The sequence below is a fragment of the Equus caballus genome, chromosome 25 (assembly GCF_041296265.1).
Source record: "Equus caballus isolate H_3958 breed thoroughbred chromosome 25, TB-T2T, whole genome shotgun sequence".
NCBI lineage: Eukaryota > Metazoa > Chordata > Mammalia > Perissodactyla > Equidae > Equus > Equus caballus.
Window position 1 is genome coordinate 33,047,008 of NC_091708.1, and position 20,263 is coordinate 33,067,270.

The 20,263-nt window shown below is 39.7% G+C and overlaps 1 protein-coding gene across 6 annotated transcripts in view; it reads left to right on the forward strand.

The window, feature by feature from the left end:
- Window positions 1-1,886: 1,886 nt before the first annotated feature.
- CNTRL (centriolin) overlaps window positions 1,887-20,263 on the forward strand; it is a 79,769-nt gene continuing 61,392 nt past the window's right edge. For 4 of the 6 annotated variants that reach the window (XM_070250380.1, XM_070250381.1, XM_023628611.2 and 1 more), the window contains exons 1-6: window positions 2,076-2,222; window positions 11,530-11,777; window positions 13,372-13,502; window positions 16,052-16,182; window positions 17,843-17,984; window positions 19,868-20,054. In XM_070250380.1, the coding sequence (XP_070106481.1) occupies window positions 11,561-11,777; window positions 13,372-13,502; window positions 16,052-16,182; window positions 17,843-17,984; window positions 19,868-20,054 (808 nt within the window). In that variant the 5' untranslated portion in view covers window positions 2,076-2,222; window positions 11,530-11,560. Of the gene's footprint in view, window positions 2,223-11,529; window positions 11,778-13,371; window positions 13,503-16,051; window positions 16,183-17,842; window positions 17,985-19,867; window positions 20,055-20,263 lie in introns of all 6 variants that reach the window. The other 2 variants (XM_023628610.2, NM_001308962.2) reach the window with 2 other exon arrangements.

A 20,263-nucleotide genomic window follows, 5' to 3' on the forward strand; every position in this document is an offset into this window, starting at 1 on the left:
TCACTCCTTCCCTATTCTCACTCCTGCTTTGGGGAGAGGGATTCTTTCAGCATGTTAAGAGAGGCAGTTAGTATTCAAATTAGCTACAGAAACGTTTCCCCTCTGACGTCTCTAATGCTCGAGGTCTATCCAAAGCCTTTACCCGTGCTAGACACCAACAGAGAGTACTACGTCTGAACGAAAGAGGAAAACTGGGCAAGAAGGGACTGGAAAGCACCCATCAAGGTTAACTGGGTAAGGATTGAGAGACTACCCAAGGGAAAAATAAGTGTTTTGTGCCATCCTTTGGATTTTGCATATATATATATTTATTTCCTGTTTTTGGATTTTGCATATATATATATATATATTTTTTATTTCCTGTTTTTGGATTTTGCATATATTTTTGATGGCTACCAAAATAAGATTGATAATGAACTATAGCAGCGCATGGTGATTTGATAATGGATGCCACCTGAATATCATTACAGACTTTGAGGGGCACAGCAGTGAGGTTACACAAGAAATCCAATTCTCTGGTGGAAAAGAGAAAATGAAACGAGTGTCAAAACAAACAAACAATAGTAGAACTGAAATTCAACAATATCCACGTTCCAAACTAATAAATACCATCTGAAACTCCAAGTGCTTTCTTCTGTGTCCATAAATATTTGGGGAGAGGGGAGCATCATTCAAGTAAATGTGAATGTGAATGGTGCCCCCTGTTGGAAGTCACTTGAATTTCCATCTCTGCCTTTAGGAAAAATTACCAATGCCTAACGTGCCTTATAATGGGGTCCCTCTTCCAGCTTCTTCTTTTTTAGCTTCCCTACTCCAAATTTTTGCACCAGCCATACTGATCTACTCAACATCCAGCTGACTGCCAAGCTCTTTTTTCCGCCTCCTCTTGGGATTTGCACAAGTTGTTCCCTTTGCCAGCGAATTCTTCCCCCACTCACCTACTCCTTGACTAAATTCTTTCCCTCTTTCAGGCCTAGGATGAACGTCGCTTCTCCTGGAACACCTTTGCCTAACAATAAGATAACTAAAAACAGATTGAGGACTTACCATGGGGCAGGCACTGTTCTAAGTTCTTTCACATGCATTAACTTTTATAAGTAGCAGGAAAACTTTAGGAAGTGGGTATGATTATCTCATTTCCTAGATGAGGAAACTGAGGCACGGATACAGAGAATTTCTAAAATACTGTTCCAAAGATGGACCATGAGCTCTAACATGAAGGAAGGAAGGAACTGCTTGTGAGAAATGGGTAGGAACGAGGCTCTGCACGTCACAGTGAATTTAAAAACTGTGCTGGGACGGGGTCTTTGGAGCAAGCGAGCTGTTAACGGTTCGCAGAGAGGGAGCGACAATATTGGGAGATTTCTGGAGACGGTGCCGCCTCCGATGGCGACACGGTCCAGGGTACAAGCTCGGAAATGGGAAGCTGGAGTGGAGGAAAGCGTCCTTGGTGACAACGTTTATAAAAAGATGCACTGTCCTTCCCTGGCATCCAGCACAGTATCTGCTCAATTCTCTTTAAATATCTGTGGAATGAGTGAAACGCAGCACTTTCAGGCAAGCGCCACTGGAGTCTCAGATGCTGCTCGCTTTAGCTTCCCCGTCACCCGCCAGAGGAGCCTTCTCCTCCGCAACCAGCGGGAATGTTCTCGGTCCGGATCTCCGGGCCGCTGTCGCTCCCTGCACCCCGGGCGGCAGCGGAGCCCTGGCCGCGTTCGCGCAGCGCTTCCGCCACATCTGGTCGGTTTGGTCCCTGAGAAGAGAAGTCGCCTCCGAGCGCGCTGCGGGGCCTTCAAGCTCAAGGCCGGACCGCCCGCCTCGGAAGCGCGGGGGCTCGGCGACAGCGCCGCGTGGGTCCCTCAGCCGTCCTCCGGGCCCGCCCCCAGGGAGCAGGTCCGCGCCCTGGCGGGAGGCGTCAGCACCTTCGCCTCGGGAAAGCAGATAGGCTCGCCCGGGCAGCGGCGGGAAACCTCGCCTCCCGCGGCCTCCGCACCAGGGTTCCCCGCGCCTTTGCGCGCCGGCGGCGGGAAGCCCCGCCCCCAACGGCTCCAGGGGGCGTGGCCGCCGCAGGCCCCGCCCACGTCGCGCGCGCTGCCCCCCGGGCAACCGGCACAACACAACAAAATGGCCGTCGCGCCGCCGGGCGCGTAAAGGGAACGACCGGCGAATCTCTGTCCCGCGTCGCCCCGCAGGCCCGCTCTCCTCGGCTCGGCTCCTCGGCGGTGAGTGCCAGGCCCGGTCGAGGCCGTTCTCCGACAGCCGGACGGGGCAGTGGGGGCCGGCGGCGAAGGCGGGAGGGCCTGGACCGAGCGCGGGGTGGGCCGGCTTGGGATGGATTCGGGGCGGGGGTGTGTGTCTGGGAATTGGGATTGGACGGGAAGGAGGGGAGGGCCCGGAACGGGCGTGGGGAGGAGGATGAAGGAGGAGGTTTAGATGAGAAGGGAGGAGGTCAGGGGTGGGGATGCGGGGGCGCTTAGCGGTGGAGGACCAGAGTGTGGGGGAGGTGTGGGCATTGGGGTGCGGCGCCGAGAAGGATGGGGGTCCCACCACCGAGAGGACGGGGGAGGGGCTGCGGTGTGCCAGGTGGCTGTGGGGAATGACAGCGGTAAAGGATGGTTGGGTCTCCTGACGGGTGTCATGGGATCAAACGGAATATAGTACGTGGAGAAAAATGAGAGTTAGGATATTGGGATGGAGGAGGAGAGCAAAAGGAGAAAGAGCAAATACTTTGTTGTATAATGGTTCAGGGACGAGTGAATTTTGAGGTCAAAACTTGAGTTCAAGTCTTGATTCTACCGCCTTGTGTTACTTCATCGGCTCTGTGACTGTGGGCATGTTCCTTAACCTTTCTGAGCATCTGTTTTCTCATTTGTAAAAATCATTGCTAATTACTTTTGAGTGTACGCTGTGTGTCAGGTTTAGTTCTAAGTCCTTTGCGTGTATTAACTGATTTAGAACTGAAAATAACTTATGTGAGGTTACCATCCCCATTTTAAAAGTGATGAAACTGAGGATGATAGAAGTTAGGTAATTTGCCTAATGTCACACAGAAAGTGGAAAACTAGCATTTGAATTCAGGCTGTTTAGGTCTGGAATCCAAGCTCTTAATTCTTAACGATACACTGCCACTTGTAAATGAGGTTAATAATTCTGATCTTATTCACCATCTGCGAGGATTTAAATTTGGTCATTCAACAAATATTTATTGTGCACCAAACAATAGACAGAGTCCCTGCCGTCTTGTAGCTTAAACTCTAGAAGAAGAAACAAGCAATAATCAAGTTGTTTAACAATTATCATTTAATTCTAATAGTAAAATGTTATAAAGGAGACTACTTGGTTCAGAGACCGTGTATAATAGGGAGATATAATCCTGTTGTGCATCTTGAGTATAGCAACCCCGCCTTCTCAGCTCTGTGTTCTTAGAGCTTAGTGCAGTTCTTGGCACCTAAAAGTTGCTCCATAAAACTGAATGAATAAATCCTGGAAAGGAATGGGAAGCTTGGGTTTTGGAGTACCTGAGTAGAATGAAGAGAAATGTGAGAGGAGAATTCAGGATGTTATTAGGATGGAGAAGGACACAGAGGTCAGAGTGTTAGAAGGGAAAGGCAAGTAGGTAAGTAAGTGTGTTGGTATGAGGAGGAATGGGTGGAGGTTTGAGTATTTTGTTCGAGGAGGGGAATAATTAGAAGAGTATTGGAATGAATTAGGATGTCAGAATATTTGCTGGGATGAGCAGTTTGGGAAATCAGGATGAATACAGAAGTGTTGAGGCAGGGTACTGGAAAGAACTGTAGAGAGAAACAGTGTTAGGGAATTGGGACAGAATTTGTGGGAAAACTTAGCGGTCAGAATGAGGTGAGAGATAGGAAGCAGAAGTTGACAACCACAGGATAAGAGAACTGTGGAAAGAAGAGTGGCTGGAGTCTCTGGAGGGAGGAACGGCAATCAGGCATATGAAAGGACTAGAGAAGGTTAAAGAGGAGGAGTATTTAAGTGGGTTCAGGGGTATGGGATAAAGTCGAATTGTAGGGAAGATACTGAGATGTCATTAGAGGGCCAAGGACTGTAGTGGAGAGGGATATGGAGGTCAAGAAGTGGGGGTGGATATTTGCATTTTGGAGTGGGCTGGGAAGAGAGATGGAAGGTTTGGGGTTTATCCAGATCTGTGTCATTTGGAGATCAGAGAAGACGACGGAATGTTAGGAAGGGCTGGATGTAGGTGGAGGTGTGGTGTCTACTGAGCTGTAATGGACAGGGTCATTGGATCAGAGCAAATATCTGAGTCTGGGAGTGACGACCAGTGTTGCCTGGGCACGTGATTCTGATTATCACACCCTTCCAATAGTTTTCTCTTGCTCTGCAGACCACCTTCTGGGCCTTCAAAATGTGTCTCCAGCTCTAGACTTGCTTTGCTTGTTTTATTTTCTCTTTGTCCTGCCCCTTCACACACTCTAGCCCTACCTCAGCTCTGTCTTCTCTTTTCTATGGCTTGGTCTTTGTTTATGTAATTGCAAGCTACATCCTAGGGTCAAACAACATCGGCATTGCTCCATTAAAATTGTAGTTCAAGATTTACTCCCTCTGGGTGGTAGTGTCTGAGATAATGCCAGCCATTCTTAAACGCAGTAAATCTGTAGGCCCAGTTCACTGAGTTAGCTATTCCATGAGATGGTAATACATATCTGTTCAAGGACCAGGCTTTACAGGAGCTGTAGCAACCCAGGGAGGGGATCTAGGAATGCATTGTGGCTTTGCAACCATCACTTAATCTTCCCTGTTACAATTCATAAAAGGAAGGAGTTGATCTAGATTTCTGGAATCCATTCTAGTATTTTTTTTAACCCTGTAAGTGAGTAAGGCAGAGTTTTTCTAATCAGGAGAGGTAACACAGGACGTCATGATAGTCCAATGAGGCCCAAAGGGTCTTGGTCATTAGGATGTTATGAGACGAATTCAGGATGGTTCGGTATTTCAAAAATTTAGAGAGAAGCCTAAAATGCAGGATACAAAATAATTGCATTGCATGAAAACATAGGATGTGCTTTTTTGTCAACCAAGAAACTAAAAAAATATAAAGCATATCTCTGTAACATGTAGCATGCACTATTATTCTAATTTTATAATTTTCTATCATGCTATGGCATAGAGAAAGCTACATAGAAGTAGAAACTGTGCCTTGTCCCTCCCTTCTTTTATTTTTTTAATCTCTTGCCCTGTGAAAACTACATTTAATTTGGGAATAAATAAAATTTTACCTTTAAAGCACATGCCTCTTAGCTCTTATTAAGTTTGAGTGTATTATTCTTATGGAGAAAGACAATGCCAGTACAGATTAGCACAGAATCAGTAATATTGCTAGGAGACTTTTTCCCATAGCAGAATGGTGTGATATAAGACACAAAAATTGTCAGCCACACTTGTGAAATTAGGACCAAAAGCTCTGTGGCTATGGCATAAATAGTGGTTATGTGAATTAGGGGGAAGCTTCTCTGACCTATGGCTTAACATGAAAAAAATGAGTGAAAGAAAAAGTAAAAACACATGTAAGTTTGCAGTCTAAAGTGAACTAGACTATTGGAACAAGGCAGTTTGCCATATTATACTGTATAACTGTGAAAAAGTCACTTTTTAAAAACAACTGTAGTAAGTTTTTTTTCCTTTCAAGCTAGTCACCTTAAGAAGCTGGATCATAGTCAGTGATGCTATCGTTCTATTAAATTGTCTGTTTTGTGTTCAGAAATTGGTTTCATAGTATATGACATCCATTAATCAGGGTTATTTAGTGGCATTTTTTTATGATCTGTTTTGTGCAAGGCACCATGAGAGCAAATCAAACATGGTCTGGGCTCCAGAAAACTCGGTCAGCAATACGACATCGTAATGAAGATGTGGGCTTTGGAATCAGATCAGGATTCAAGTCTTGGCTTAACCAATTAGTTATGGAACTTTGAAAAAATTGTTTAACCTCTTAATCTTTGAAATGGAAGATGAAAACACCTATTTCATAGAGTTGTTGTATTTAATCCTAATGTGATGATACATGTAAGAGCTTATCACGATATTTGGCACCTGGTAAAGTTAATGATCAAATTGGGAAAATAAAAACAAACTGCAGCTGAAGTGATGGGTCTGATTTTCTTGTGAGACTTGTAAGTTAATTCTGAAAGGACCCAAAGAGGAATTCCAGAAATGTTTCAGGCAAGATCAGCATTCCTAGAATGATTATATAGTCATTGAAAGGTGACATCTGCCAAATGTTGGTTAATTGATTGAATATACTAATGGCAGCTCTCCTCTACACATACTATATATGTTCCAACCATTTAAAAAATAAGTTTCTTCATAATCCCAGCCTGTATGATAATACTCATATACCTGTAAAAGTATATTATATATGAGGATATTCACGTATCAAACTGTAATAATAACTCTTTCTAATACCAACTTAAATGGCATAAGATTTGAGCTACCCCAAATCTTTGGATTGAAGGTAACTTTTCTAAAAAATAATTTGTGTTTTGTCTTCACTTCTTAAGCAGTGAGAATTGGGGATATTATGGATATTGAGCAAAAATAGGATCATTGTTAATGCAGCCTTGCTGAAGACCTATACATCTTATAAGTTTTTTTGTCTAAAAATTTGTCAAATTTATAATTTTTGCAATGTTTTCAGACCGAATGTACTTATAAGAGCAATTGTATATCTTGAAAAACTTTTTTGCATAAACCTAACCTTGGAATTAGGACTCTTGGTGTTGAGGACTAATATTCCTCATGAAGATATCCTTTTGTTGAGGTACTAAATAGCATTTTATCAGTTCCATGTTATTTATGCATAATTCATTCAGTAAATATTAATTATCTGCTATCTGCTAGGCTCTGTTCTAGGCCTGAAATACATCAGTGAACAATGTCCCTGCCTTCATGGAACTTACATTCTACTAGGTTAATTATGTGATTTGACTTACAAATTAGTTTGAGAGGAGAACTGATTCTCATCATTACTACAGCCAGCATTATGTCTGACCCAGTCATTTAGCATTCTGGGCCTTAATTTTCTTATAAGAAAAGTAAAGGAATTTGACTAAGGTCCCTTTCATCAATAAATGCTTTAGTTCCTCTGGAATACCTAAACTGCAATAAAATTGATTTTTGTGGACAAGCAATAGCAGACATGGGAGTTTGAAGCAATCAGATGTTTTTCGAATAACGTGAAGCAGACATGAATGAATATCAGAAGCATAGTGTTTAACAAAAGAAGGCAGATATAAAAGATAGTCTATGATTTCATTCATGTAAAGTTAAAAAATTGTTTAAAAAGAAGTCAGGGTAGAGATTACCCATGTGTGGAGGTTAATGACTGGAAGGGGGCATGAGAGAGCTTCTGAGGTTTTGGTAATATTCTGTTTCTTGATCTGGATACTAGTTACACAGCTTGTGTTCACTATATAAAAATTCATGGAGCTGTATACTTACAATTTGTGTGCTTTTTCTATATGTATAATGTACTACAACAAAAACATATACACTCATCCTCATACAGAGAGAGAGTGCACACACACTGTTGAAAGTATGGTCTCTAAACAGATTGAATTCTAGATGTAAAATGTTAGAGACATTCATAACCTACTGTTGAGGGGCTGGGAATTCAAGACAAATAAGACATCATCCCTCCACTTGCGGGTGTTACATTCTGGGCAAGCCAAAAATGTATAGTAGAATGAGTTCTCTGACAGAGGAATATTCAGTGTGATAACAAGCAGGGAGGATTAATTCTACCTGAAAGAAGTGGATTTCTGGAAAGCCTTCACAAATAAAATGACATTTTAGTTGGTAGAGAGGAAGAAGAGGATGCCATTCTAAGAAGAGGGAATTTCATGAGCAGAAACTCATGATGTGTCTAGGTAATAATAAAAAGATGACTAGAGTGAGTGCAGGGTGCATGGTGGGGAGGCGTGAGAGATTAGGCCAGAAAATTGGGCCAGATTGTGGTGCGCCTTCTGTATGGTGCTGAAATGTTTAGACTTATAGGCAGTGAGAACCATCAAATTTCTCTTGTTTTTATAAAGTAAGTGAGTGAAAGATGGAGAATGGATTGAAGGCGAAGCAAAGAAAGATTGGAAGCTGGTTATGAGAGTATCATAATAGTCTAAGCAAGAGATGATAACAGTTGGATCTAAGGTGGTAGTTGTGAAGATAGATAGAGATGAATTTAGAAATAGTTCAGAACTAGAATCAATGTCTTGATGGGTGAGGGAGAGGGACAAGTGGAAAATAACTTCATTTATTCATTCAACAAATATTTATTGAGTTCTTGCTAGATGCCAGGCACTATGCTAGACTGGGAGACAGTGGTAAACAAAACGGAAGCTCTCACGGAGCTTACAGTCCAGTGGGGACACAGATGTTGAGCAAATAATAACATAAATGTATAATTGCAAACTGTGATTATTTGAGGAAAAAAGACACATTGATTGAAAGTATATAACTGAGGACTTTCCTTAGCCTGCCCTACAGAGGAGGCTTTCCTGAGGAAGCAACTGTTGTTGAGCTGATCTCTGAAGGAAGACTAAGAATTAACATGATAAAAAGACTGGGGACGCCAAATAGCCAAAACAGTCTTAAGAAAGGACAAAGCTGAAGGACTCAACACTTCCTGATTTCACAACTTACTACACAGCTACATTAATCAAAACAGCATGGTATTGATATTAAGACAAACATAGACGAATGGAATAGAGTAGAAAGCCCAGAAACAAACCCTTGCATATGTGGTCAAATAGTTTTTGACAAAGATGCCAGGACCATTCAAGGGGGAAAGGGCAGTGTTTTCAAAAATGGTGCTGGGAAAACTGGATGTCCGCATGCAAAAGAATCAAGTTAGACCCTTCCCTGACACCATATACAAAAATGAACTCAAAATGGATCAAAGACCAAAATGTAAGACCTAAAACTATAAATCTCTTAGAAGAAAACACAGGGCAAATCCTCATGACAGTGAATTTGACAGTGATTTCTTGGATATGACACCAAAGGCACAGGCAATCAAAGAAAAAATAGACAAATTGGACTTTGTGAAAATTTTTAAATGTGCATCAAAAGACAATATCAACAGAGTAAAAAGGCAGCCCACAGAATGGGTGAAAATATTTGCAAATCATATATCTGATAAGGGATTAATATCCAGAATATATATAGAGAACTCCTAAAACTCAACAACAACAACAAAACAACCTGATTTTAAAAAGGGCAACGTGGGGCCAGCCTGGTGGCGTAGTGGTTAAGTTCACACGCTCCACCTCTACTACCTAGGGTTCGCAGGTTCGGATCCTGGGCGCAGCCCTAGCACCACGTGTCAAGCCATGCTGTGGCAGCGTCTGACATAAAATAGAGGAAGATTAACACAGATGTTAGCTCAAGGCCAATCTTGCACACAAAACAAACAAAAGAGCAAAGGACTTGAGTAGACATTTCTTCAAGGAAGATATGCAAATGGCCAATAAGCACATGAAAAGATGCTCATCATCACTAATCATTAGGGAAATGCAAATGAAAACTACAATGAGATGTCACCTCACACCCATTAGGATGGCTGCTATCAAAAACTAAACATAAATGTTGGCAAGAATAGGGTGAAATTGAACCGCAATGCGCTGTTGGTGGGAATGTAAAATGGTACAGCTGCTGAGGAAAACAGTATGGTGGTTCCTCAAAAGATTGAAAATAGAATTGGCATATTATCCAGCAGTTCAGTTCTGAGTATATACTCAGAAGAGATATTTGTACACCCATGTCTGTTGTAATATTCACAGTAGCTAAAACATGGAAGCAACCCAAGCATTCATTGACGGCTGAATGAGTAAGCAAAATATGGTATACATACAATAGAATATTATACAATCTTAAGAAGGAAGTAAATTCTGACATATGCTATAATATGGATGAACCCTGGGGACATTATGCTAAGTGAAATAAGCCAGTCATGAAAAGACAAATACTGTGATGATTCCACTTATATGAGATACTTAGAGTAGTCAAAATCGTAGAGCCAGAAAGTAGAATGGTGGTTGCCAAGGGCTGGGGAGAGAGGAATGTGTAATGGGTACATTGTTTGATGGGTGTAGAATTTCAGTTTTACGAGGTGAAAGGAGTTACGGAGGTGGAAGGTGGTGGTGATTGCACAACATTATGAATGTTTTTAATACCACTGAACTGTACACTTAAAATGGTTAAGATGGTAAATTTTATGTTGTGTGTATTTTACCACAGTAGAAAAAATTGGGAAAAAAAGATTAAAAATAAAAAGACAAAAAGACTGAAGGTAAGCATTTGCGGCAGAAGGCAGTATGTGTGGAGGTCAGTGTGGCTGGAGCCCACAAAGTTGAGGGAACGAGTGACAGAAGTGAGCTAGAGAGACAGGGCCATATCATGGGGGACCTCATAGGTCCTGGTAAGTATTTTGTGCATTACAGACCGATAGATTTACTTTTTAAATAGATCACTCAGGGTTGTCTGACTGCAGTGTAGTGATGGGGAGGAAGGCAAGACAGCTTGTAGGGAGATCAGTTAGAAACTATTATAGTAGTTTGATGAGATCTTGGATTAGAGTGGAGATGAAAAGAAGTAGACTAATTGGAGAGATCTTTAGGAGGTAAAAGTGACGAAACTCGGTGATTGATTGGGTATGGGGAAAAGAGAGAGGGAGGCATCAAGAATGACTCCCAGGTTTCCAGCTTATTCTCATGAGCATTGTTCACTGGTTAGGGAATGCTGGAGGAGGAAACAGGATGGGAGGAAAATTAGGGAGGGATGGGGGAAATGATAAATTCAGTTTGAACATGTTGAGTTTAGGATGTCAATGAGATATCAAGTAGGCAGTTGAGAATAGGAGTCTGGAACTCAGAGAAAGGTTGGATTGAACATATAAATATCAGTATACAGGTGGCATTAGGAGCCATGGGTGTGCATTAGATTGTCTAAAATGAGATTCGAGAGGGACTAGAAAAGACTTGAGGAGCTCTGACATTTAAAGACTGAATAGAGGAGTGTGAGCCAGCAAAGGAGGCCAAGGAGTGGCCAGGGAGGCAGGAGGATACCAGGAGAGTGTGGTGTCCCAGAAGCCAAAGGAAGAAACTGTTTCAGGAAGGGGAGAGTGCTCATCAGTATTAAATACTGCTGGTTGCCAAGTATTTCCAGCTTCCTACATTCAAGGACCCTTTGTGGGTAGAAGGAAGCATTGTGATTAGTTCAGTCCAGTACGTTGAGAACAGAAATGACAGGTGAGACTTCTCGCTGGAGCATGTGTCAATACAAGACCCTCTGGAGGTCTGTTTTTCCTCTGGCCAGGTGATCAGCAATGTTTGAAATAGTGTCTGCTCCCATCTGTTTGGAGGAGCGTGGGTCCTAGCATCTACAGCCTCTGAGTTTATAACTTTGTAGTCTTGAAAATTCTAGAAATAGATTAATTTAATAGTTTTGGTAGCTCTAAAAAATTAACCTTGCTAAATATACTGAAAACTGTTACAGGTTTTGATGGACACCTGGCTTTATTCTTGCAATGAAGAAAGGTTCTCAGCAAAAATTTTCCAAAGCAAGGATGCCACCATCATCTCATTCTCCTAGTCCATCATCTCTTCTGTCCAATATGAGATCTAGGTCCTTGTCACCTTTAAGCGGATCTGAGATTCTCCCTTTTCATTCTGGAGGACAGTGGAGTGATCAAGACGAGATTACACATAAAAACACTATGCTTTTGGACTACCAAGACCAGAAAGGTATTGCTTTTTAATCTGAGAATTTGACCACATACTCTTATGCAAAGATGGAAAATCTTGAACTTACATTTTTGGTCCAGATGTAACATATATCCTTGTACTAACTTGACCTATTGTTTTTATTGACAGAAGTTGTGTCAGGACAGTGGAGGATGGAAGCTTCTGGGTGAGGGTGAAGATGTCAGAAAGAGTTAGGAGAAGGGAGTTTCCAGAAAAAGGAAGCTTTATTTCCTGTGGTGGGAGAGCGCCTTAAAGCTCATATGCCAAATTTACAGTCATCCTTGGTTAGGGGGAGGGCATATCTGTTCACTTCAGAGTGGAGTGCCTTCATTCAGTATAAAAATGTTATCCACCCTGGGGCTATTCCAGTTTGCTTATTGGCAAACTGCTTATCTGTGAATGGACTGATTTCCACGTAAGGGACATGTATATGTTCCACCAAGGTTTTTATTTTTTTCTTAAAAGCCTTCTGTTAGTCTGGGAACCTATTTTCAAAAATAGATTCTTTTTTTCTAAGAATCTATTGAATGTGATTAAATGTGAAAGAAAACTGATTTCTTTGTTGAGTAATGAAATCACAGCCACCAAACTATTGACCTAAATATCTGATCAGTTTTTAGTAATAAATATTGACCACATTGAGTTTAGACCTATACCCTTGCTGCCAATTGGTACATTGTTATTTCTAATTTGATTAATATTTTAGAATATTAGTCATTTTCTTTCCTAGAACAGCCCAAATTAAAGGAAAAAATCATTTTATTTTAAAACAAAATAAATGTGATATTAACTTATTATAAATAATCAGATGGACTCTTTGGCCCACAAGCTGGATCTGAACCCAGGATTAATTTTTTCTGACTCATAAAGAAAGAGCCAAGAGGCAGTTTTCTTTTTATGGCTGCTTTTGTCAAATGTAACATGACTTTAACAAGCTTTGATAGCAGTATCCAGGAAGGTCTTAGGACAAGGTGTGCTATCCATCAAGTTAGTGCTTTCTCTCTACTAAACATGTGCTGATCTTCTCTATTTAGAAGACCAACGAGTTTGAGTTTCTCACCATAAAAAAAGGATTTTTTAAGAATTTAAGTATTTCTAAACTTTAGATTAGAATTTTAAAAAACAAACAACTAAATAGTGCCAGTTTATTTTTTAAAAAACTAACATTAAAATATTGCTAAAAACTTCAGTGCTCCGTGTGGTTAAAAGTCTAAGTTTTGGAGTCATCTGCCTGGGTTCCACTGCTGGATTTGCACATAACTAGCTGGAAGATCTTGAGCAAATTATCATAATTTTTTTATATAAATTGGAATAATAATTTCAGTCTCAAAGGTGTGTTATACAAATGAAATTTTCTAAATGTAAAGCATTGGCACACAGCTAATATTTATAGAGTATAACTATTATTGTCATTATTATGAAATGCAATATAAAGTAAAATATTATTATTAAAATATTACGTATAGAACCAGCCAACTGTTTTTACATTTGCATGACTTGAAAAAAATTTTTTGTTATATAACATCAAAACAATCTATTTTTCAGAGTATTCGTGTGTTCCTTTGCTGATAATGATCTGTTTCTCTAATTTCAGAAGCTGATTCACAAGCAGGAGTTCGATATATTACAGAGGCCCTTGTTAAGAAACTTGCTAAACAGGACAATTTGGCCTTGGTAAAGTCTCTGAACCTTTCACTTTCTAAAGATGGTGGCAAGAAATTTAGGGTAGGTTACCAACATTTCTGAATACAGACATTGTTTTTAATTTTTCTGTGCTTTAAAACAAACAAAATATTAGATTTACAGAAACATCTTATCCTAATATCACCTTATTTGCAGCAAACCTTTTATTGTTTTCAGTGGAAGTTCTACATCAGAAATATGACATCTTCAAATTCATAAGCTCCTATTACTCTCTTCGTTATTGACTCTCTCTAGAGAAGGATCGGCAGATTACAGCCTGCAGGCCAAGTTGGGCCTGCTGCCTTTTTTTGTAAATAAAATTCTGTTGGAACACAGTCACAATCATTTGTATGCATATGTCTGTGGCTGCTTTTGTTTCTCCTGTAGCAGAGGTAAGTAGTTGTCACAGAGACTATACGGCCCCCAAAGCCAAAAGTATTTGCTCTCTGGCCTTTTACAATAAAAGTTTGCTGATCCCTGCTCTAGAGCGTTTACTGCTTTATTCAAAAGCTAAACAACATGAACACACTGTAATAGTCAACTTAATTTTTAATTGGAAAAAATATACACTTGGATGCCTACTACATTAATCACACAAATTAATTCCAGAAGGTTGAAGATCTTAATGAAAACAAAACAAAAATCAACCAACAAAAATGATATAAAAGTATTAGGAAAGAATATAGGAGAGTGTATTTTAAAATCTTAGAGTTGGGATGTGTATATATGGAGGTAAATGATTGGAAAGGTCTGGATGTATATACACCAGCCTCTTAACAATGCTCATCTTTTAATGGTGGGATTTTTTACGGGGGCCTGGGGACCTGATGAAGAGGGCTTTTTGTGTTTTGTTGGAAACTTGTATTAAAATATAGTTATGTCTTGTGTAATTAAAAAGGAAAAAGGAGACATGCTGGAGTTTAAAAGTTGCAAAAATGAAATATCAAATTAGTAAATCTTTGCTGTGTGATTATTATATGCGAAGCATTATGTTAGTCTGTTGGAGTAGATAAGCTTCATAAGTAGATAAGGTAAATAAGCTTCATTTTTGATCTCTGGGAACTTAGAGCTTAGATTGAAGAATGCCTAGGATTGAGAGGAGAAATAGTGAGGGGGAATCAGAGAGAGAGACAGAGCGCGCGCATGCAGGGAAGAAGCAGACCCAATGAAGAAGTCTGAAAGGGCTACTGGAACAGGAAAAGATCCAAGAGTACGATGAATGGAGGCCAAAGGAGGGAGAACTTCAGGCAGGTAGGGATGATGTACAATGTCACAGAGTTGTCAAATAGAATGAAAACTTAGAAGAAGTCATTTGGATTTGTCAGTTAAAAAGCCCTTCTTTCTATTTCTCAAACCCACCAAGTTCATTCTTTTAGAACCTTTGCATTTTTTTTCTCTGCCTGGTATTCTCTGCTCCTAGGTGTTCACACAGCTGACTTCTTGTTCTTAACTCAGTGTACTTCCCCTGTGAGGCCTTCTCTTACCAGCCAATGGCTATTAGCCGCCTTCTCCTCAGTCACTCCCTCTCATTCTTTCAATCAACAGATATTTATTTAGCACCCAATTATGTGCCAGGCTTTAGTGCAATAGCCATGAACACAGCAGACAGATCTGCCCTCTTGGTGCCTTGCATTCTGTCACATCATGTTTTCTTTATTTTCTTGTTAGTACACTTCAGTGTGTGAAATTTTATTTATTTGTTTATTGGCTTTCCCTGTAAATGAAAACAAGAACCTTGTTTTCCTTATTCACCTCTGTATTTCCTGTACCTAGAACGGCTTCTGGCACATAATCCGTGTTTGATAAATGTTTGTGAAATGGATGAATGAATCACGATCTTGGAGAGAACTATTTGAATACAGGAAAGGGCAGACAATACTTTGCCTTACCCATAGAATAAGAGTGAATAGAAGGCCGCGTGAGCAAATGTACACAGGTCTTGTGAGAACGTGGTGGCAAATGAGGGAGATAAGGTGATAGCTTTGATAGGAAAACAAGTTCAACGTGAGGTGACTGGTTTTATATAGAGGAGATTGAGCATGTTGAACATAGGCTCCTGCAGCAGGGGATTGTCTAGTTCACTGCAATATCTCTGTTTCCTGATGCCACACTTGGTATATAGTAAGTGCATAGTGAATAACTGTTAAATAATGACTTTTTAAACTTGCGGGGAAGGTCCAGGAGAGAGAAAGACATTGAAAATGCAAGAGCATGAGGAGAGGAGATGAGTCAGGTTTACGAAGAGCCTTAAGTACCGAGTTGAACTTTGAAGAAAGGAGGAGGGGAGGGAGGGAGAGATGTAGAAAAGCTGAAGTGGAGGAAAGGATAGTGGAGGAATCCTTGGTGGGTAGACTGGCGTTTCTCTGTACGTAGGAAGTGTTGTCCACTGAGGGGCAAGGAGGGTTTGGCACCTTGAAGAGAGCTGCTACTCCTGGTCAAGGAGAGCCACACCAAGGGCTCGTCCAGGAGAGCAGTAAGGGTTTATTATTCTCTGATGACTGATTAGGACAGCCCCTAATGCACATATTTACATGTTGTGCTATGTCAACGCGTCTGTTGTATAAAATATTTATTCATTTGTTTCCAATTAGTATATCGAAAATTTGGAAAAATGTGTTAAACTTGAAGTACTGAATCTCAGCTATAATGTAATAGAGAAGATTGAGAAGGTGGACAAGCTGTTAAAATTACGTGAACTCAACTTATCCTATAACAAAATTTGGTGAGTAAATACTTCTTTAGGTAGCGTTGCAGGGTCATCGTGTTTGTTAAAGAGGTAGATTAATGCTGCCACCTTACTGCAAGAATCTTTCGAAACAGCAGGCACTTTGATCCTTAGTCGTTGATAGTCTAGCCTTCACAGGCAATTACTATCTTCATGTTTTGGCATTACTAAAGTACAGAAAAATATCTCATCTGGCATCATCAAAGAAGGAGATACATCTTTTGAGTACCAAATTTTATCTTCATTCCATTTTGACAGAAATTTTTCCCACATATAGTCTATGATTCACTGCCTTATTACATTGAGAAAGTTGACATGAAGCAGAATGTTTTAACTCTGTCATTTTGGTCCTAAAGATACTTAACTTTTTTTGATTCTGTGTTTATCCTGATGTTTTTTGCTCATTGCTATAAGAAACATACTCTCAGTCTTGTTTCCACTTCATAATATATATTACTCTGAGACATAAACATGGTAAAACTGACTGTGGCTAAAACTGCACCTAGGAAACTTGTCATAGACAAAATGATACAATTATCAAATCTTGGAAATCTTTATATCTCTGTACTTTCCCTACATTAGACTTGATATATATAATGGCCAAAAAACCCCAAAACAACTAAAAGTGGCAGAAGCTCTGATATGGCAAGAATGAAATGGGAAAAAAAACTGATTAATGAATCAAATCCTTAATATAAAGTTTGTAGAAAAAATAAATGATCCTAGGGGCCAGCCCCGTGGCCAAGTGGTTAAGTTTGCGCACTCTGCTTCAGCGGCCCAGGGTTTCGCCCGTTTGGATCCTGGGCGTGGACATGGCACCACTCATCAGGCCATCTTGAGGCGGCGTCCCATATAGCACAACCAGAGGCACTCACAAATAGAATATACAACTGTGTGCTGGGGGGCTTTGGGGAGAAGAAGAAAAAAAAGATTGGCAACAGATGTTAGCGCAGGTGCCAATCTTTAAAAAATTAAATAAATGACCCTGATGAAAATAATTTCAACAAAATAAAAATAAAAAATAAAGAAGCTTGGAAATACTTGCCCAGTATAGAAAATTGACCAAGGAATTAGATTGGAATCAACTTTGGAAAGTATTTTATCAGTGAAAATTCATCAATATGTGTGATAAATCTTTTATTAATTTGAATATTCTGATTAAAATGTTTATGTTCGTAAGTATGATATCCTTTTGAGGGGATCCACTAGCTCAAAATGGCAGCCATATCCTGCTGGCATAGCTAATGTTTTGGTAATAAGGTAATAATTAAGGGCATCTTCTCATGTACAGGGCTGTAGCACATAGCACAGTGTGTGCTGTTGAGTTTTCCAGCTCTCCCCTGGCTGTCTGCTAGTACTCTTCACAGTGGTTAGTGACAATGCCATGGACAGACTCTTCTTTTCTGTGTTGTAGATCATAAAGTCTGATAGTAAGATAGGTGGGATTCACAGGTAGAGTAATGAAGAGTTTGCCAGAGCTGTTCTGGTAAATTTATTTTTAGCCATTTGTTTTTTGGTTCCCATTTATGAAAAGGCTTGGCAAATTACAACTATGAAAAGTAACCCTGCATAAAACCAAGGCTGTTTGTTCTGAAAATGCAATTGAGGGACTCTTTAATTGTACTTACTAAGTTCGATTTTACCTTTTGGTTTCCAGCAAAATTGAAGGCATAGAAAATATGTATAATCTGCAAAAGCTAAACCTTGCAGGAAATGAAATTGAACATATTCCAGTATGGTTAGGGAAGAAGTTAAAATGTTTGCGAGTCCTCAATCTGAAAGGCAACAGGATATCGTCGGTAAGTTATTCAAAGTAGCAAGAATTTTTTCAAACTTTTGGACTTATTGAAAAAAGATTAAAATATAAGTTTTTAAAAAGTGGAATTTCTTCTTTTAAGGTCCTTGATCCTTTACCAAATATCGAATTCGTGTATAACCTAGGATTCTCTGCGGTCATTAAATATAGGCAGTCCTGGTTTTGCATGGTTCCATGGTGACTGAGGGGGACCTCTTGGCATTTGCACATCTGTCATTTCATTTGAGCTCAGAACACTGTTGTTAGGAGACAGTGCAGGGATTATTTTTATAATACTATGAGTCAGGTACCATAGTCTGATTCCAAGTAAAGTCTCCAAGAGGTTAAGTCTCTTACCCAAGGTCACACAACTTGTTTTCAAATCCAGGTCACTGAATGCCTAGAACAGAGTTCTTTTTTCAAACTTATGATTTAATCTTGATTCTAGAGTTAGGTGTTGTAGGAGGTTAATCACTAGTTTGTTATAGTAAGGCAGCTATGTTATCATGGTTCATATATCTGATAATGTATATTTTTCTCTGGAGTACAGTTTCTGAGTTTCATACGATTTATACAGTTAGATGTTCAAAAAGTATTGCTAAGTAAAAACATTAATGTATTTAAATATGTATTCAAATTTTAACGATCATGCCATAGTAATTTAAAGGACATCAGTCTTAGAATAGAAAATAAAAGATGTGACTTCTAGTATGGGTCTGGACTTGCCTTTTGTGACCTTGGAGAATCCCTTCATCTCTCCAAAATTCACTGTTTAAAGTGGAGAAAACAATCCCTCCCCACCTCCTTTACAGGTGCTGTGGGATTCAGATGAAATGATAGATGTGAAAATACTTTAAAAACTTTAAAACGCTAAATAACTCTAAGATTGTATTCCTTAAATCTTCACCGTGGAAGCTAATAATAATAATAAGCAGCATTTGTTTAATGCCGTGTGTTAACAGTGTCCCTGCTGTCTTATTTCATCTTCGTAGAGATCTGGTAAAGTGGCTCTCTAGCATTTCACGGTGACAGCCTGAGAGCCTCAGAGCCCCCACCATGCTGCACAGCGTCACCTTGGAGCTCTTGGGGTTTATGTGGTGATGGGAAGAGGGAGCCATGAATCTAAAATTTGCCACAAATATTCTTCCAAGTAGCAGTCCTTAGATATACTCAGCATCAGCTGATGTTAACAGGAAAATCAGTCAATAAATATTTATTATTATTTCTCATTTTGTGTGACTTTCTCATCCCAGTTCCTATTTGACATTGGCATCAGTAAGAGTGATGCATGTTCACCTGGGAGGGATTTATTTGTACTAGCTATTAGCAGTAGTGTTTCTCAGCCTTTTAAAATCTTTCTTTGGATAAATGTAAAAATCTCACTTCAAAACTGTAAGTAGCTCTGCATATCCTTATTTCTTTTAACTATCAATTATAACTGTTATCTGAAGATTTACTAAAATCTTTTTCTATAGCCATTTATATTTCAATTTGTTTAATCAGTATAATGAAAAGACAATAGGTTTAAAGTTACACAGACTTGAATTCAAATCCTGTTTCATTCACTTGTAAGCTCTGAGCTTTGGGGAAGTCACCTAACTTCTTTGAACCTCAGTTTCTTCATCTGTAAAATTAAGATGATACTTATATCATAGGTTGTTGTGAGGAGTCACTAATGAAATGCTATATGGAAAATGCTTAGTGCTGCCCTGATACACTACACTCCAATACTCCCTTTCTATTCCTCCCCTCACACCTACTTTTGGGTAATGGGTTTCATGAATAGGTTCCTTGCCATGTTAATAGCAATTTCCTTGAATATTACTTCCTTTAGATGTGTTTATGATTTTTAAATTATACCAATAATAACATTTCATATCATTTCAGCTCCAAGATGTAAGCAAGTTGAAACCACTTCAAGATTTGACTTCTCTGATCCTAGTTGAAAATCCAGTTGTGACCCTTCCTCATTACCTCCAGTTTACCATTTTTCACCTTCGATCACTGGAAAGTTTGGAAGGTCAGCCAGTAACCACTCAGGACAGACAGGAAGCTTTTGAGAGATTCAGTTTAGGTAAGGTGACATTTTTAAAAAACTAAATTTGAGTGGGAGAAGAATTTATTTTCAGAAGTTATTCAGAGAAATATATTCTATTATAAACTTTATAATGCTATTAAAATTAGCATGGAAAGTGGCACCATAAATCGGTTAATTCAACAAATATTCTTTGAGCATGTGCTCTGAGTTGGACACTGTATCTGGCACTAAGGATACAGTGGTGA